Source organism: Martes martes (genome assembly GCF_963455335.1).
Source record: "Martes martes genome assembly, chromosome: 9".
NCBI lineage: Eukaryota > Metazoa > Chordata > Mammalia > Carnivora > Mustelidae > Martes > Martes martes.
Window position 1 is genome coordinate 10,897,325 of NC_137896.1, and position 16,374 is coordinate 10,913,698.

The 16,374-nt window shown below is 53.9% G+C and overlaps 1 protein-coding gene across 2 annotated transcripts in view; it reads right to left on the reverse strand.

Annotated features, from left to right (window-relative positions):
- Positions 1-2,327: 2,327 nt before the first annotated feature.
- The window catches only part of SLC9A8 (solute carrier family 9 member A8), a 63,824-nt gene continuing 49,777 nt past the window's right edge, over positions 2,328-16,374 (reverse strand). For both annotated transcript variants that reach the window (XM_080812969.1, XM_080812968.1), the window contains 6 exons: positions 14,463-14,579; positions 12,169-12,251; positions 9,502-9,613; positions 6,320-6,540; positions 3,910-4,056; positions 2,328-3,059 (listed from right to left, as the gene is read on the reverse strand). In XM_080812969.1, coding sequence (XP_080669095.1) covers positions 2,952-3,059; positions 3,910-4,056; positions 6,320-6,540; positions 9,502-9,613; positions 12,169-12,251; positions 14,463-14,579 — 788 coding nt within the window. In that variant the 3' untranslated portion in view covers positions 2,328-2,951. The remainder of the gene's footprint in view (positions 3,060-3,909; positions 4,057-6,319; positions 6,541-9,501; positions 9,614-12,168; positions 12,252-14,462; positions 14,580-16,374) is intronic.

The following is a 16,374-nucleotide window of genomic DNA, read 5'->3' on the forward strand; positions in this document are numbered from 1 at the left end:
CGGTCACCACTCTGGGCCAGGCCCTGCCCCTAGGCCCTTCCATCAGCCAGGGCCCGCATTTCCACTGTGAAGAGAGGTACCCGTCCTGGGTGCAGGAGGGTCTTGGTTCTGCCGTTGGGCCGAGCGTCTGAGCACCCGACTATGGAGCTGAGCCATCTCCTTCTGCCTGGCCCTGGCTCAGCCCAGCCTAAAACCTGATCTCTGGGGACCTAGGACAAGCCAGCTCCTTTCCCTGTAACGTCCCACACCGCCAGCCTCAGGGAATGGTTGTTCCCAGGGGTCTTCCAATGACAGGGCTGCAGGGGGCGCTTTGGGTGTGTGGCTCGTCGCCACATGGCTCCCCAGGACCAGCATGTCTTCTGAGTTCACGGATAAAGGGCCAGCTCCCCCACAGGCGCTCACGGACTTCACAGCCTTCACCTCCCTCTGAAGTGTGACCTTGTCTGTGCACTATAGCTCTCCCATGGCCTAGACCTAGACGGGAATAAATCTGTGGGAAATCACAGTTATGCTGAACATTTTTTTTTAATCTAGTAGGCATTTATTGCCCCAAATAATAGAATCATTAGGTATACTAAAGGTAGACAGCAGCAAATTTCTGATTCTCAGGCAAAGACACTTGAAAAAAATGCACCAGGAAAATATATCTCCACGGGCTCTGCCTGTGGCAAAGGTGAAGAAACAGACTGGAGGAACACAGGCTGCCCCGTCCGGAACCGGCTCCAGCCCGCCAAAGCCTCACTTCAGCAGGGGGCAGAAGAGGCTCACGGGAGACCCAACTAGTGGGGCGGGGCCGCTGTCAGGAAATCTGCCCCGCCCACTAAGCCAGGCCTTCGGGACCTTCCAACCTTGGGGACTCTTCTCTACCACAGCATCATTTTCAGGTCTCAGCTAAAAGTGGGAGGCCAGGCAGGACCTGGTGACGAAGGGGCAGTGTGAATTGAGAAGATCCTGTTTTCACTACTTTATCTGAATTCATAGCCCCCTCCTCCACCAGATTTTCTGGTAAACTAATGAGCTTGCAATGCAAGTAACACATTCTGAGATCAGACCCTGAACTTCAGAAGTGAAGGTAAATTACTTATGGATTGGGGAACACTCTAGTCTTGGATCCCTGCCCTCCTCCTGCCAGGTGTGGCCAAAGTCCTCTCCCTTTGTGACTTCTTCTTTTACTTTTCAGTAGACGTATGTAGGAAATGATGGAGACCAGAATTATGCACGGTATTACTCCTCCAGTGATGGTATTAGGTGCAGTAAAATATGCCTATTTAGCTTAAATTACGAGGTTAAAGTGAGAGGTTACAAAAACACAAGTGGCTATACTTTAACCCTATCAAGTGCAGATTTTCTCTGCATGTATAAAAAGGAAACCATGTGCTTCCTGTCTGACCGGCCTCACACTTCCGGAAAGGGGTCTGGCCTGGTGGTTTCTGAAGTCAGTCCTTCCTGACAGCCACGGCCATGCTGCCTGAGGCAGAACAGATGGAATCGTATGTGCTGCCAGCCCAGGGTCCATGCTGGCCCGCTGTGTCCCCCCAGAGAACCAAGGACATGCACATGACGAATTACACCACCCCAGAGGTGTGCTGGGTTCCAAGACAGGGACCCTGAGCCACCCAGGGGAGTTGCCACTGGCCCAGAGATGGGCAAAGGCTTGCAGGGATGAGGTCTGTTAAGGGCAGGGGAGGACTGGAGGCAAAAGTCAGTAGTAATTCTGCCCAAACATGAGTCTAAGCTTCTCACCCTAGACAGCTGGGGGCCGGGACCCCAGGGATGGGGCAGTGCATGTGAGAGGGAGAGAGCACATACAGACGCTCTGTGAGTGAGTTCCGGGTGGGGGTGGCTGGGGAGGAACATGGAGCACTGCTGCTCTGGCCCCTGCCCTTGGGCCCTGGGGAGCTGGGACCCAGGCCAGTAAAGAACTGGGGCAGGGACAGAGGAAGTGCTGATTAGCAGTAAAGGTGGCAGTAGCCAAACAGTGGGCAGACCCCACGGTGCCCAGGAAATGGGGCCTCTGGATGGATAAGGTCCACTGAGCAAGGGAGGTGATTGCTTTGTCAAAGTGCATGAATTTGAACTGAATTCAAAGACAGCAGATGCTGCGGGCATGAGCCCTGTAACTCTAGCTTCTCCCTCCAGGGGGCGCTCTGACCCCACAGACTAGGCTCGCTCACCCCCAGGAACCCAAGGCTGCAGCTTCCAACGGGGCTCCCCACTGGGGCCGCGCGCCCCCTCCCCGAACCAGTGTAAACATTCACACTATTCCCAGAGGAGGGCAGCAGCTGCCCACTGCCCAGGGAGACGGCCTGCAAGGTGCCAGGCAGAGGTAAAGAAAAAGGTCACTAGGTTTTTCCTTCTCAGGGAGCGCGAGCTACATCACAAAGGGGAGCATGAGGTTTTCCAGATTTCCGAGCCCACCACTTAGGTCCGAACTGCTGCTGCTGAGACCACGGGCACCTTGATGACCAAAGGGAAATGGCGGCTGACTCCTTGTGCTGCCGGAACAGGCAGGCGGTCCCGTGATGCAGGCCGTGGCTGGGAATGGCAGAAGCCGCAGGCCTCCCCAGCTCCGGCAGCACCCCAGTCACGGCGGACTCCACAGCAGGGCACGGCTCCTCTTCTCGGGTCCCTCAGTCCGGCAGAGGACTCTGCACCCTGGCTGCAGAAGCAGAAGGAAGATTTACCCGGACAGCTGGTCCCTCCGATCTGTGGGCTGAGAAGCAACACGGAGAGCAGGGGTCCTGCACGCTGAGGCCCCGGGACGCGACCTACTTAGGAAGCAGACAGCTGGCTCCAAGGGCCAGGGACGTCCGGTTTCCGAAGACCATGGCCTTTGCTTCCCCCTGCTTCGATCTCCCCTGAGGGGGCTGCCCCATGTGAGCCCCTCCGGGGCCCTTGCTGAGTGTCTGTCGTGGGAGCCAGGAGGAGGCCGGACGGGGCACTCTGCTCCGTCACAGCAGCTCCTGCTCGTCATCCTCGGAGCCGGAGGGGCCCTGGCGCACCTCCTCGTACCACTTGTTGGTGAGGGTTTTCATCTGGATGCGCCCATGGTGGAGGTCCTGGAGCAAGAGACACAACCAAGCCCTTGTCAGTGGGTCTGGGTCAGGTCAGGGCCAAGGGAGTGGGGAGCTGCTGTGTATCTCGTGGGGGTGTGGGACAGATGGAAGGAAGGGCACGTGGCCACAGGCAATTTCCAAGTGTTAACCAACTAACTCGAACTGGGATTTTTCTCCGCGGGGGTGGAGGTAACAGGAGGTGTCACTCAGAAAAAGGAGTAGGAGGCAGGCTGGTGTGATGTTAAAAAACATGGCTTCTGGAATCAGACACCCTCGGGGTGTGCTCCCACCTCTGCCGCACCTTGGCTGCGTGACCTCGGGGGGTTACTGCACCTCTCTGGGCCTCAGTCTCCCCAGCTCAGTGAGAGAGCAGCTGCAGCTATGACACAGGTCGTTGAGAGGATGAAACGAAGCAACAGAAACATTCCCACGCTGACAGCGACCATGACTGGTGGGGCGGGAAAGTGGGCTCAGAAACGAAGTGGGGCAGGCCCGAGCCGGGCCCCTTGAGACTGTGTCATTCACTGTCACCCAGAGGCCAGCAGTCCCCAGAGGGATGGAACAAGAGCCCTGAGCCTTGGGCCACTGCCTGAGGCCCCCGCACGTTTGAAATTTTCAGCTCAGAATCAGCAGCCGATCAATGTCCTGCGTCTATCATCCAGGAAAACGGAACCGCGTTAACAAGTCTATTATTAAACTAGCACTAAAAATGGCAGTGAAGGAAAAACAATAGATGCTGAGTCCCACAGCATACCCCGCTGCCCGCCTGGGAAGGGGAAGGTCGAGCCAGGGGAGGTGGCCTGGCTGGCCCCCCGCCTGCCCTCTGTCGGGGACCCTTCGTCATGTGTCCCACCTCCTGAGTTAGCCGCCGTGTGAAGAAGGGGTTCAGGTACTTGGCGTCCAGCCACACGAAGCCTTTGAGGTCCTGCCGCCTGATGTAATGGGCTTCATACTCCTCCTCTGTGAGCTCGGACAAGTGCTCTGACTCGATGGTGTTGCCCTGCGGGGGGAGGAAGGCCGTCAGGGGGTCGGGGGCTGGACTCCTCCTGAGAGCCCCCACCCCACCCCGCCTGCCCAGCAGCACTTTGCTTCTGGCCACCAGAGTCTCCGACCCTAACTGTGCCTTCGGATCAGCACGGGGCGTATGTGGGCAGCAAAGCACCTCCTGGGAGCCTGCAGGGAGGTGGGAAGGTTTATAAAAATGCGATGGATACCCAGGAATAGATGAGAATTATGAATAAATCAGAATTTATTTGTGGGCTGGGGTTTGGTTTGTAAGCTTTCCAGGTGATCCTAATGGGCAGGCAGGACTGGGAACTGCCATTCTAGGTGATTTACTCGCAGCCAATGGAACAGGGAGGCCCCTTTTGTCATTTTTGCTGACAGCTGCATAAGCTGCGGTTCCGCTCTGGGCAGGTGTTGGCTGGTCAGTGAGTGGGAGAGAGATTGAGAGAGAGAGAGAGAAAGAGAGTGTGTGTGTGTGTGTGTGTGTGTATGGGCGCGGGTGGGGGGCAATCCCGGGGGGACCTGGAGAGAAATGAGAGCAACTACCCCGTAGTAGGGCAGGACTGCAGGGGGAGGAGGTCTCTGTTCACCGGATCAACAGATCAACACAAGCAGAGCTCCAGGCCCCAGGCCCAGGACAGTCCCGTCCACTGCAGGGATGACCAAAGGCCAGCAGGGTGTGAATGTAGCATCTGAAGCCACAGCCAAGTGGCCTCCACTGGGTGCCTGGGTGGTGGAGCAGGTGCAGGTGCAGGATGTGGGGGGAGGAAATCACCCGGAGGGCTTACAAATCCACAAAATCCTGGCCCCCCTAGGCCCACCTGCAGAATTGTGATTCAGCAGGTCTGGGATGGGGCCCAAGAATTCTCCTTTCTAACAAGTTCCCAGGGAAGCTGCCGATCCAGGGACCTCCACCTCGAGAGCGCTGATGGAGAACGTGCGGGTGCAGAGCACAGACTAGGGAGTCCTGACCGCTCTGTGCCCCGGCGCTCTTATCTGCAAACCGAGGAGGAGCAGAGAGCACCTGCTTCCTGTGGGTTCTCAGGGCGACCTGAGACGGTGCAAGGAGCGCACAGCCACCGCGCCCACGCCTGTGCCACAGAGAACATTCCCGAACATTCCCTAAGCAGCAGCTGCTCTTCCTCTAGGCATACATCCTGGTTCCGCAGGAGCCGGGCTCCAGCAAGCACGGCCGCAGGGCCGGGGGGGCAGTGGCACCTGGCACCCGGCATCCTGCTCAAATTCTCTCCAGCCATAGCTTAGACCTGGGGAGACCCAGGAGCCCTCCACCGATTCTGACAGCCTCCGGAATGTCCGAGAACCTATACTGGGGCTTTTGTCAGGAATAGACCAGAAAGTTAGGGGATGGGGGTGGCCAGGGACAGGCTTCTGAGAGTGAGAGGGTCGTGCTGAACCAGCCCCGCCTGTGACCACCCACTTGTGATCACCCTGTGACCACTCAAGGGCTTCCTCCCAGCCGGGCCTTGGAGGAGACATGGGCCAGGCCACAAAGAGACCTGAGGCCAGATCTGGCCAGTCCCGAGCGCCCCATTGGGAAAGTGGGCTGTGTCCCTGTCTCTGTCTGCTGGTTGAGGATTTCTTTGCTTTCCTTGACTGAACAGTTACTGATGATCTCAAATAAGGGAACTAGAAAAAGATGCATTGCTAGAACTGGGGGTGGGTGGCTGGGGGCAGTGCAGGAAGGTGGCTTGAGAGGCCAAGGACAGCCTCTGCTCCTGTCAGAGAGCCTGGCTCAGCACAGGGGCCCTAAGGGTCCACACAGGGCGAGGAGGGCTGACGCCAGGGACAGGCAGCCGGTGGGGAGGGACAGCCACAGGGGCAGGAGATGGCCAGGGATCTGGGAGCCTCTGGCTCACCACAGCGGGGCCCTGGACACCTCCCTTATCTGTCCTCCAGGAAGGCACCTCTCTCATGGCCCTCAGAGGCCCAGCAAGCACTTTCCCCTCCCCAGGCCCCCGGCAGGTGGCTTTCAGTAGACGCTGTGGGGGAGGAGGATGACTGACTTTAAAACCTTCCACGGGGTGGTGCTGGGAGAGCCTGATGTGGGTCCACGCCCCCACTCCACGGCCTCCGTGGCTTCACTGGGCCCGACGCTGGCAGACAACCCACAAAGGGCCTCAGAACTCCAGTTCAACCTCCTTTTGAGTGTGTGCTGGTGCCGAGAGCCTCAAATCATGTCTCGTTTCCCCACCTCCCAGCTGCGGTGGACACCGAGCCCCCGTCCCCTCCCCGCTCACCATCTTCTCCGTCTTGCTGAGGTTGACGTCCTTCTTGCTCCGGCGGCGCGCCTTGGCGTCCTCGATGTCCATGAGGCGGATGAGAGGCATGGTGCTGCCACCCAGCAGCAGGATGGTGAAGAGCACCAGGACGATGGTGGTGGTGCCGATGAGCTGCCGCTTCTCCATGGGCTCCAGGTCCAGGTGCAGGCTCAGGGCGTAGGGGATGGCGCCCCGCAGGCCTGGGGGCAGGGAAGCGGGTGAGAGGAGCCACCTCACCGACTGGGCGCTGGGGACCTGGGCACAGGCCTGGTTCACACCCATCAAATGTTCTAACGCGCCCGACTGCGGAGGGCGACCTCCTCCTGTGAGGCTCTGGGCGTGACAGAAGCGGGCTGCAGAGAAGTGGGGTCTGACCTCATCCCATCTCCACTGCACGGGGTGGCCAAGTGGGTCAAATGAGGCGACCCGTCCAGGCCCTGAAGCACCAGGTGTGCGTGCCCGTGTGAGGATCCGTCCCGCCAACGCTCACGTTCTAGAAATCTGACCGCTAGTGCAGCCTGAGCCATCCCTGTGTGTGTGTCAGGCCCTGTGGGAAGGGCCCCGTGTGCACAGTCTCGCTGGGACTTCGCAGGAGGGCTGGGAAACAGGCCCTTCGACTCTCCACCACAGGCAGATGAGGACGCGAGACTGAGGGAAGGACGCGTCCTCCCGGGGCCTCACAGCCTTGCAGGCAACAGCAACCAAGGCCCCTTTGCTTCTGAAGACGTGGCTCTCCCGCAGCTCCTGGCCACACCAGCAGGCTCGGGGCTGCTCTGCTGTGGGCCAGAGGCTGCCGGGAGCTGTATCCTTACCTCCTGTGGTGCTGCCCTGCGAGGTGGCTGGCTGGGCCGAGGGGCTGCCCTGGGCTGGGAACAGCACCTTCTGGGGAACGTGCTGGCTTGCCCGGTGCCCCCCAGAGGGGAACAGGTGGGGAGACCGCAGACAAGGGCTTATGCCATGGTGAGTGCCCGAAGAAGGGGAGAAGGGGGCAGGGCACACCGTGAAGGGTCTGACAGACGCAGAGGCTGGAGCCTCACAGGATGGTGGGGGTCTGACCACAGCAGCAGTGCGGACCCGAGACACGGGCACAGAAAGGGGACAGGATTAAGAGAGACATGGAGAGAGGAAGCAGCAGGCCACAGGGGTGAGCCAGAGGTGGGGTGGCCCGGGACGGGAAGGACACAGACGACGGTGGGGTGTCCCAGGAGGCTGTGCTACACGGCGCTCTGGGAGCAGGCTCTGGAGTCTGGCTCCTGGGGTCACCCCACCATGCCCTTCTTTCCCCCAGGCCTCAACTCCACCTCTCCACCTGTCACACAGGACTAGAAGCGGGGCCTGCCAGGTTGGTGGCCTGAGGACAAAATGCTGGGCACGGGACAAGTGTACACACAGCAAACGTGGAGTGAGCCAGACCTCTGTCATAACACACATCACTGTTTCCCGTGGAAGGGGGACGCTGGCAAAGAAGAGGTTGGGCAGGAAGGTAAATTCAGTCCTAGACAATGAGCTCTCCACGGCATCGAAGGAGGACTTAAGCATGAGTCAAGATCTAAGAGCAAAGAGCTTTGGGGTGTGGGAACTTGATGGACACTGGGGCCACCGGGATGGGTGAGCTTGTGAGAACACAAGAGCAGAAGCAGGTCTGGGGCTACGTCCTGAGGATGCCAGTGTTTCAGGGGTTGGTAAAGGTGGAAGGGGAACCTGAGAAGGAGGGCAACCAGGAGCATGGCCTGGAAGCCCAGGGAAGGGGGTCTCCAGGCAGAAAGCAGATCAGTGGGCAGAAGGAGCTCACAGCTGTGGAGGTGGGCTGGACGAGGGCTGCCCTGTGCCCACCAGGTCTTGGCAGCAGAAGGTTGCTTGGTGACCCGGGGAAGGCCAAGTTCAGGCCCATGAACAGGAGGTGAGGAAGTGGAAAAAACAGGGGAGGAGAGCCCACTTAAGGAGGTCTGGCTGCAAAGGGAGACAGCAAGCAGCTAGGGGGGCTGTGTGCAAGGGATGTTGGTTGAAGTCACTGGTATTTTCCTGAGAAAGAGAAGAATCTCCAAGAGTTTCAACGATGATGTCTCAGTAAAGACAGAGGTTGAGGATCCAGGAAACAAAGGGTGAAAATCTGTGGAGAGAGGGTTCGGGATGGCCCGGGAGGAACAGCTGGGACCAACCTCCCTCACTGTTTAAAAACAGTGCCGCCATTTCCCACAGAGGTCTCTTATCATGCCCGCCTCCCCCAAACAGCTCACACAACCATGTAAAGGATCCAATACATCTCTTAGATTTTGAGATTTTTAAGACCTTGGATCAACTACTTTACAAAAAAAATTTTTTCTCGTTGGCAAGAAAGACTGAGGAAAAAGTTTCTCTCGCTAAACATACATACATACCTCACACACATATACATATGTATATATTTTAAACAAGGCCTTTTGAAAGAGGAGAGAAATCTGCAAGAAATGTATAGATATGCTGTTGGATCGAAAACAGCTTATAAAGCATGTTGCTCTACCCCGACCCACACGGAATATTTTAATTATAATATTTAAATAAGAAAGTACAAAGAACGGGATGTATTGCTCAAAAATAAATTTAAAGATGCCTAAGGATCCAGTCTGTTAGGAGCCAAAGATGAAATCATTCCCTTCCTCTAGAAAGTAGAGGAATTTGCACAGAAACTGAAAATGTTCCAATCAACTCTCAGAACTCTGACTGGATGAAAAGAAATAGCCAAACCTAGCCTGTAGTGTGAAACTGTTTCAACTTGAACCTTTTCTCTTTGGAGCCCCTCACTGCTTGCAGGCAGGTGAGGGCTGTCCCGGGCACGTGCTGGCCTGGGCTGCCCATCCGAGAGGAGCGGGAGCAGGACAGTAAATGCTGGCTCTGCCTCCTGTCGTCACAGGAACCCAAGCAAATCCGTTGCCCTTGAACCTGAGCCTCCACATGTGCCGAAGAGACGAACACTACCCATTTGCCTCGCAGCATGCAGCCTGTGAGGGGCACCGTCTGTGTGGGACTCGCCCGGGGCCAGTAAATGGGGGCTGGCATGATTCCTGCCTTACGAGGCACGCCCGGTTTCGGAGGGCCCCAGCGGAGAGCCACTCGTGCTCTCCACACCACGTGTGCCTTTATAAGCGATCTTCTGTCTACTGCTCATTCAACACTGGACTCACCGCTAAACCACATGATGAACATCATCTTCGGGGTGATTTTATGATCACGGAAGAAATTCAGGAGGTAGGAAAGAGGGAAAATGTTCACCGCTCTGCCAAACAGGACAAGCACCTGTGAAGATCAACAAATAGAGCTGTAGACAGAAACCGCTGGGCCTTCAAGTGAAGCTTGTTGAAGCTAACACAGACCCTGTGACATGCCCATAAGAAATGCAGCCTTCCCCTGGGCCATGAAAGACATGAATGGCAGCGCTAGGCAGAGACCCAGCTGGGGCCTGTTGCTGGAGACGCTAGTTTCTCTGAATCTGGGAGAAGATCGCACTTTGTATGTTATGTTTCCGTAGCCAGGAAGAGAGGACTAACAAGGTATCAAAGCCAGCTTTAAGCTATGACAGTAGAACAAAACCGAATGCCAAGGGGCCAGGCCAAAGCATCCAGGGATTAATTTAAGGGCAATCTCACTCTTCCAAAGGTGCTCCACCGTGGGATGGGTCTACACTAATCATTCCCAATGGGCTGGCTCTGGAGGGACAGACAAGGTTGTTCCTGCCTCTCCTGTGGGCGCCCCCCCTCCTCAGGGAAAGGAGGGGTGACTGAGAAGGGCCTACACATAATGCTGCTCATAAATGCTAGTCCCCAAGCAAAAGGAATGCGCAGGTAGGTTCTAGAAGGTCACATGCACCCTGTCTGGCAATTGCTTGCCAAGGCTATTGGTTCCTAACCATCCCCAAAGTTGGTCTTAACAAAATATAGCCTTAGGTAAGGTTTAGATCTTATCTAACTGGATACCCAGAACTACTTATTAATTTACTTTTTTCATCTTGGTTCTTACCATAACTAACTTAGTAATATGTAGACAATACACACATGTACATTCGGCAGACTCTGAGTTATTCTTTTAAGAAGCATGAATTAAGTGTGCTTCGGACTGTATGCCTTAGACAGTCAAGTTAACAATGGCTCCCAATCGCCTAACATTTATACGTCAGACAACGTGCCAGGCATTTTATATGCATTTTATCTTGCTAAATTTAGATCCCTGCAATGCTCTTATTACTGGGAGCCACGCCCCAAACCCGGTTCAGCCCCCAAAGCCTGTGCCCTTGACCACTGCACAAGTCTCAGGTAACCCATCAGAACAGCAGGGACTGTCTCCGCGAAAGGCAGGACTGGCCTGTCTGTGCCCTCGGGGGAGACTGAGCTCCCACTCTGGCGCGTCTTCTTTTCCTCTTGCTCCCAGCTCATGGTGGAGGGAGGACCGCCCCGCTTCACCCACTGAGATCCAATCTTTCATTCCCACACTTGTGTTTCAGGTGTGACCACACTAAAGACTATTATACTTTCTGTAAATGGCTCTCGCTATTCTCTTTGTCCTGAAACCTGAGTTTGGAGGACAGATAACAGGGACAAAAGCAATGAGCTCTTGTCGACTGAGAGGTGGAAGCACACATACTACAAGGAGAAACATCGTTTCCCTTAGGGCTCTTTATAGCTCCTCTGTGCCTCAGTTTCCCCACATGCCAAACAGGCAGGCCTCACTGGTTTGCACATGGCAGGTGACAGTGTTAAAAAAAGGTCTGCATCTCAACAGCTGGGTTCTGTTAAGTGGCACTGGTAATAACAGTTAACTGAACATGAATCATGATAATTGAACACAGTAAGGCGTGTGTCTCACCTGTCTTAAGTTAACAGTGGATCTAAAAGGACAACAGAGATCAAATTAGGGATAACAGTATGGATCAGCAGGTGGGCTTCTGGGAGAGGAGCTCACATTGAGGGGTGAGAGACACAGGAGGGACCCAGATGAGGGATCCTGGGGGCACCAGGAGAAATGCCCACATGTTAGAAGCCATTCATGTCACTTCCATCTGATGCCTGAGGAAGCTGTCCCCTTTGTTTTAAACGCTAAACATTTATCCCCTCCCCCCACTCCATTCTGCCAAAAGATTTGATTCTACTGTGAGTGATCAAAGTTTTCTTTTCCTATTTTAAATTACTTAAGTTAAATTCATATTTTAATTTGTTTCCCCTTGCTGCCCCGAGTCCAATGGTAAGTTTCCCAAACCTTCTGAATGGTAAGAATCACCAGGGATGACTGCTCTGGGTGAACCTCTGGGGAGGTAAGGGTGTGGTAATCTTTACTTTAAACAAGTGTCCAAGGTCACGCTCAAAAATGGACACATTTGAAGAAAACCACAGTGAGAAGTATGTGCATTATAGATTATCCAGAAAAAGTAGAAAAAGAAAAGAAATCATCCCCAATTCTACAACCACTGGGAACATTGTGCTGCATTTTTTTTCCTTTTTTTTTTCTATGCATGATGTTTTTACATGGTTATGATCAATTATACATTCAATTCTGAAAGTTGCTTTTACCATCTAATACAGAAACACAGAAACCTGTAGTTTTAGAGAAGACCATAACCTTCAAGGTCATTTAATATTTAAAAAGCAGCAAAAATTCTTTTCCAAGGATATTCATTCCCTTAATTCCATCCCTTCTCCCTTCATCATATGTTTGTGATTTTTTAACAAAAGAAACTTTAAACAGAAGAGTGTCTATGTAGCTGTTGACCTTAAGCAGTTAACAGTTACATAAATGAATCCAGAACATGTGGTTATTGATCTACAAATAAGTAATTAAATAAAAAACAAGGAAATACTTACTATGCACCAGATGACAAAGGAAATTTCAAACTTGTGAGGGAAACTAAAAATGGACAGGCCAAGAAATGCAAACACACATGTTTCTGAAACAAACCAAAGAATGGATTATTCAGCCCCAACTATTTTCTTCTGACACGGCACACAAGCAAACATTTCACAGTGAGTCAGGATCTACTGTAACACTCTGCTTATTGTCTGAAAAATCCGGCACCCGATGCCTTGCTGGAAACCATGCTTCGATCTGCTCGTTCTCTTCTATCGCACGAGCTGCCCGTGCCTGCTTATTCAGAATCTCCTCATTTAATGAGGCAGCTGTCAAATAAATGCAAATACATAATCTCCCACCCGGGGAAGATGATAAATATATGAATCTGTCCCTTTGTCGAACAGTCCTTGGCAAGGATCCCAATTGCAGCAAAGTGGCAAAAATTCAGAGAAATGACTACAGATACCACATTCCTAGTGTGAAAAGGTCCCTCGGTTAACTTCCCTGCCAGGGCAGCCAAAGCTAGAGTGACGTCACGCATTTAATGCTGCCACAGGTCGGGAAGACAGCTTGTCCCAGCAGGATCTGCAGGGAGAGGGGCATTTCTGACTCTTGGCTTCATTCCACAGGTCAGAAAGAGTCGATGCTGCTCTCTGTGCAAGCAGGTACTTGTGTATCCAAGAAAGAGTACCCTGTGAATTCCTAGCACTAGGCTCCCTGCTGACACGGTCATGTCCCCCAGAAGAGGCTAATCATCAGGGAGACAAGGACTGTATTTTAAAATAGTTGAACATCATAAAACAGAGAGGCTGTTTTAAAACATTTCAGCCATGTTCTTCTCTAAACATGTTATCTTTTTAGAACAAGTCTGCAAGTGGGAGCGTATACACACCCTTCCCCTCCTTGAATTTTTTTCTTATCTAATAAACATTTTTGTGATCTTTCCAAATCAGCTCATTTAGAACATACTCAGATCTACGTTATGCTTTTCCCGGGCGGCATAAATTCCAATATATTGGTACATCACGGCTAATTTAACAAATCCTCTGTCACCAGACACCGAGGAGGTTTCTACTGGTGATATCACTATTTACGACAAATATCCAGGCTCCACCTGAGGATAGCTCTCCTGGGTCAAAGAGCACATGGCTTTGACGTGCAGCCCAATGCTGCAATGACTCTCCATGAAGATGGCATGGGGCCATGCCTGTCAACGGGGCCCACTTCCCATATCCCTGTGCTGGAAGTGGGTATTAGCAAAACTGGAGCATGCCAGCCTGATGGGTATGAAACTGTTGGGTGGTTTGCTTTATATTCCTTTACTTGTGACAGTCGGACTCAGAGACCTTAGCTAGGACTCTGTGAGTGGGATGCTGTGGAAAAAAGAGCCCCGGGACCAGGAAGAGACAGACCTGGAGTCTAGACTCGCTTTTCAGCCACGAGACTGTGGGCAAGTCCTCTGACCTCTGGCTCCTGAGCCCCCTTGGCTGCGGAAGAAAGCCTCTGCACGGCCCGTCCCTGCCGCCTAGTGCGTGACAGCGCGGAACCAGTGCTGGAAAATGAGCCGGACCCCACTGCAGCGCCAGGCAGGTGCTGGCGATGACAGCTGGGGCACGGCCACCCAGGGGGCCGGTGGAAAGGGACTGTGTGAGAGCGTGTCCTTCGCTGCCAGGTATAAACCAGGGAGGAGGCGGGGGAGGGGGTACATCACAGTGTGGGGGAGCAAGAGCTCACACTGAAACTGCCTCACGGAGAGTCCTCACGGCGGGTCCTGTGCAGCAGTGACAGGGCTCGCGCACAAGCGCTCGAGTTACGCCCTTCGAGCTGCTCTCATGGGAAAGGAGCCCTGTAGACAAGGTGGGAAAAAGCTCTAACACTGTCCCCTTCTCAGAAATGCACAATGTGCGTCAGCTCACGATGCTCTTGTGGCCGCCAAACTCAAAGCGTATATCCCCCCAGGATTTTCCAGGCTCTTGTTTGACAGTGGAGTCTTGTCTCACCTAACCCTCACCAATGCCAGTGCCAGGAGGCAGGTTTTTGGAAATGTCACTTTATGATGTTATAAACGTTAATCAGTCTCCAATGTTCATATTTATTCTCATTATTTTTGGTCTTAAAATTAAAGGCATCGAATGTTCCAGAAAGTTATCAGGATTTAGGTTTACGTTACAGAATTTGAAAGCCAGAGTAATAAAAAGATAAGGGAGCGAAGTATGTGGCTTTAAGGAATTTTCCGTGGGGGAAACAGGGTGTGGCTGAGCCACGGGCTGCCAGCCTGCCCCCACGGGACCACAGAGCCAGAACTCACCACACAGGAAGGCCACGGTCCGGAGGGTCTGCTGCATAAGGATCTGGGTGACCGGGGACAGGTTATGGTGTGTGTAGTGGGACATCACAATGCCTGAGAACAGGATGGCCATGATGCCTAGAGAGGAACAAAGAGGCAAAGCACAGAGACATGAACAGGGCAGAAAAGCACCTGCTACGTGATACCCAAATATGGCACATTTTCTGCAAGTCACTGGGCCCTACAGTGTTACATGTTTTCAGAAAAAGGATAAAAAAGGAGGAAGAAAGTACTACCTGAGGCCTCCCAGAGGCTGCAGAGAGGTGCTACAGGCGCCCTGTCTCTGGCAGCTCCCTTACCGGCTGGGCGACCTTGGGCTAAGCTTCTTTCCCTCTCCAAGCCTCAGCTTTTTCATCTGGGCAGTGGGACTAACAGCACCCTTGCTGGACCTGTCAGGAGGGCAATGGGGATAAGCCATGTAGAGTGCCCACCACAGGCCCCGGCTGTCACCCACGGATGGAACGGGTGCAGGTACGCCACTCTTGGAGCAGAAATGGAGCAAAAGAATCTGGATGTGGAGAATGGGTGGATTTTTATTTACTTTTTAATATTTTTCTTTAATTTTAATTTTCCCTTCATCACAAGTTACTCTTATAACAAGAAAGAGAGGAGTGACTAAAAAAGGATCTGCGTCTTTTCCTGAAAGCTCTCCACGCGTCTACACCTCCTGCTGCTCACTCGGGACTGAGCTTGGCCCACGGCCCCTAACCACTCCCAAAGCACTTTGCAGAGGGGTTAGTTACTTCTCCGGGCTGCCCTGCCTTGGCAGCAGAAAAGGGGCCTAATTTTCACATAAGGAAGCAGAGATTTTTATAAACTCATTAAATAAAGTGCTAAAATGTATGGATTACAAGTGAAAATTTGTAAGCAGAACTGTAGCTCATTCCTGCCACTTTGTAGACAGGGATGCTGGGCTGACTCTCCATTTGGAAAAGTTGGAAAAGGGTGAAAACCGCCCTCGGAGCCGTTTCAAGCCGCCCCCCTCTAATACTCCCCCCTCTCCCCCAGGCAAACCCACCCCCTGGTGCAAACAAGGCAAATTCCTATGCTCTTTCATTCTTCCCTGCCAAGGAGGCTGCCAGGAACATTCCAGCGAAGCTTCCCACAATCCCATGAGGCACACCTGACAAGATGGGACAGGGAAAGGAGAGGGCAGGCTCCCCGTGTCCCTCGAGAGCGCCGAGGAGACTACAGCCCAAGCAGCGTTGTGAACCGCTGCTCTGCTAGGTGAGAACGCACACACCGCGACCTCCGGCTGGTCTCCCACTATGCTCCTGTGGGGCCCGGAGCAGGGGGACCCCCAGACTGCTGACCCTTCCTGACACTGCCACAGAATTAAGGGAAGGCAAAGCAACGTGAGACAGAAGGGTAGAGACCAGAAGCTGAGGCTGGAACTCCACCGAATGGCGGTGGGGCAGCTCAGACCGGCTCAGCCCGGGGCCCATGATGGGCCTGCACGTGGCTTAGCCTCACGACCCCGACGGCTCCATGCACGGTGCGGTTAGTCCCGGGGTCCAGACGAGCAACTGCTGTCCCACCCACAGCAGTCCCAACACGAAAGGACCTCTCCGGGAAGCCAAAGGATCTGCGAAGTCAGAGGTGACAGTGGAAGTTGCCCTGGGACTGAGCAGCAGCGTCCACTGCCGGAGCCCCGGGGAGCTTTCCTGCCCGCCCTCTAGCCTGTCCCACCGCGGCACTGTGCAGCAGCAGGGCCGACTCCGTGCGGAAGGGCTCTGGCTGGCGGGTCAGTCCGGTGCACCAGGCCAGGGCTGCAAACTCAGAGGCTTCAGGGGCCAGACAACAAAGACAAAGAAAGGATGACCAGCATGTGAGCGAAGAAGGCACAAGCCCATCTCTGAAGTTCTCCCTGTGG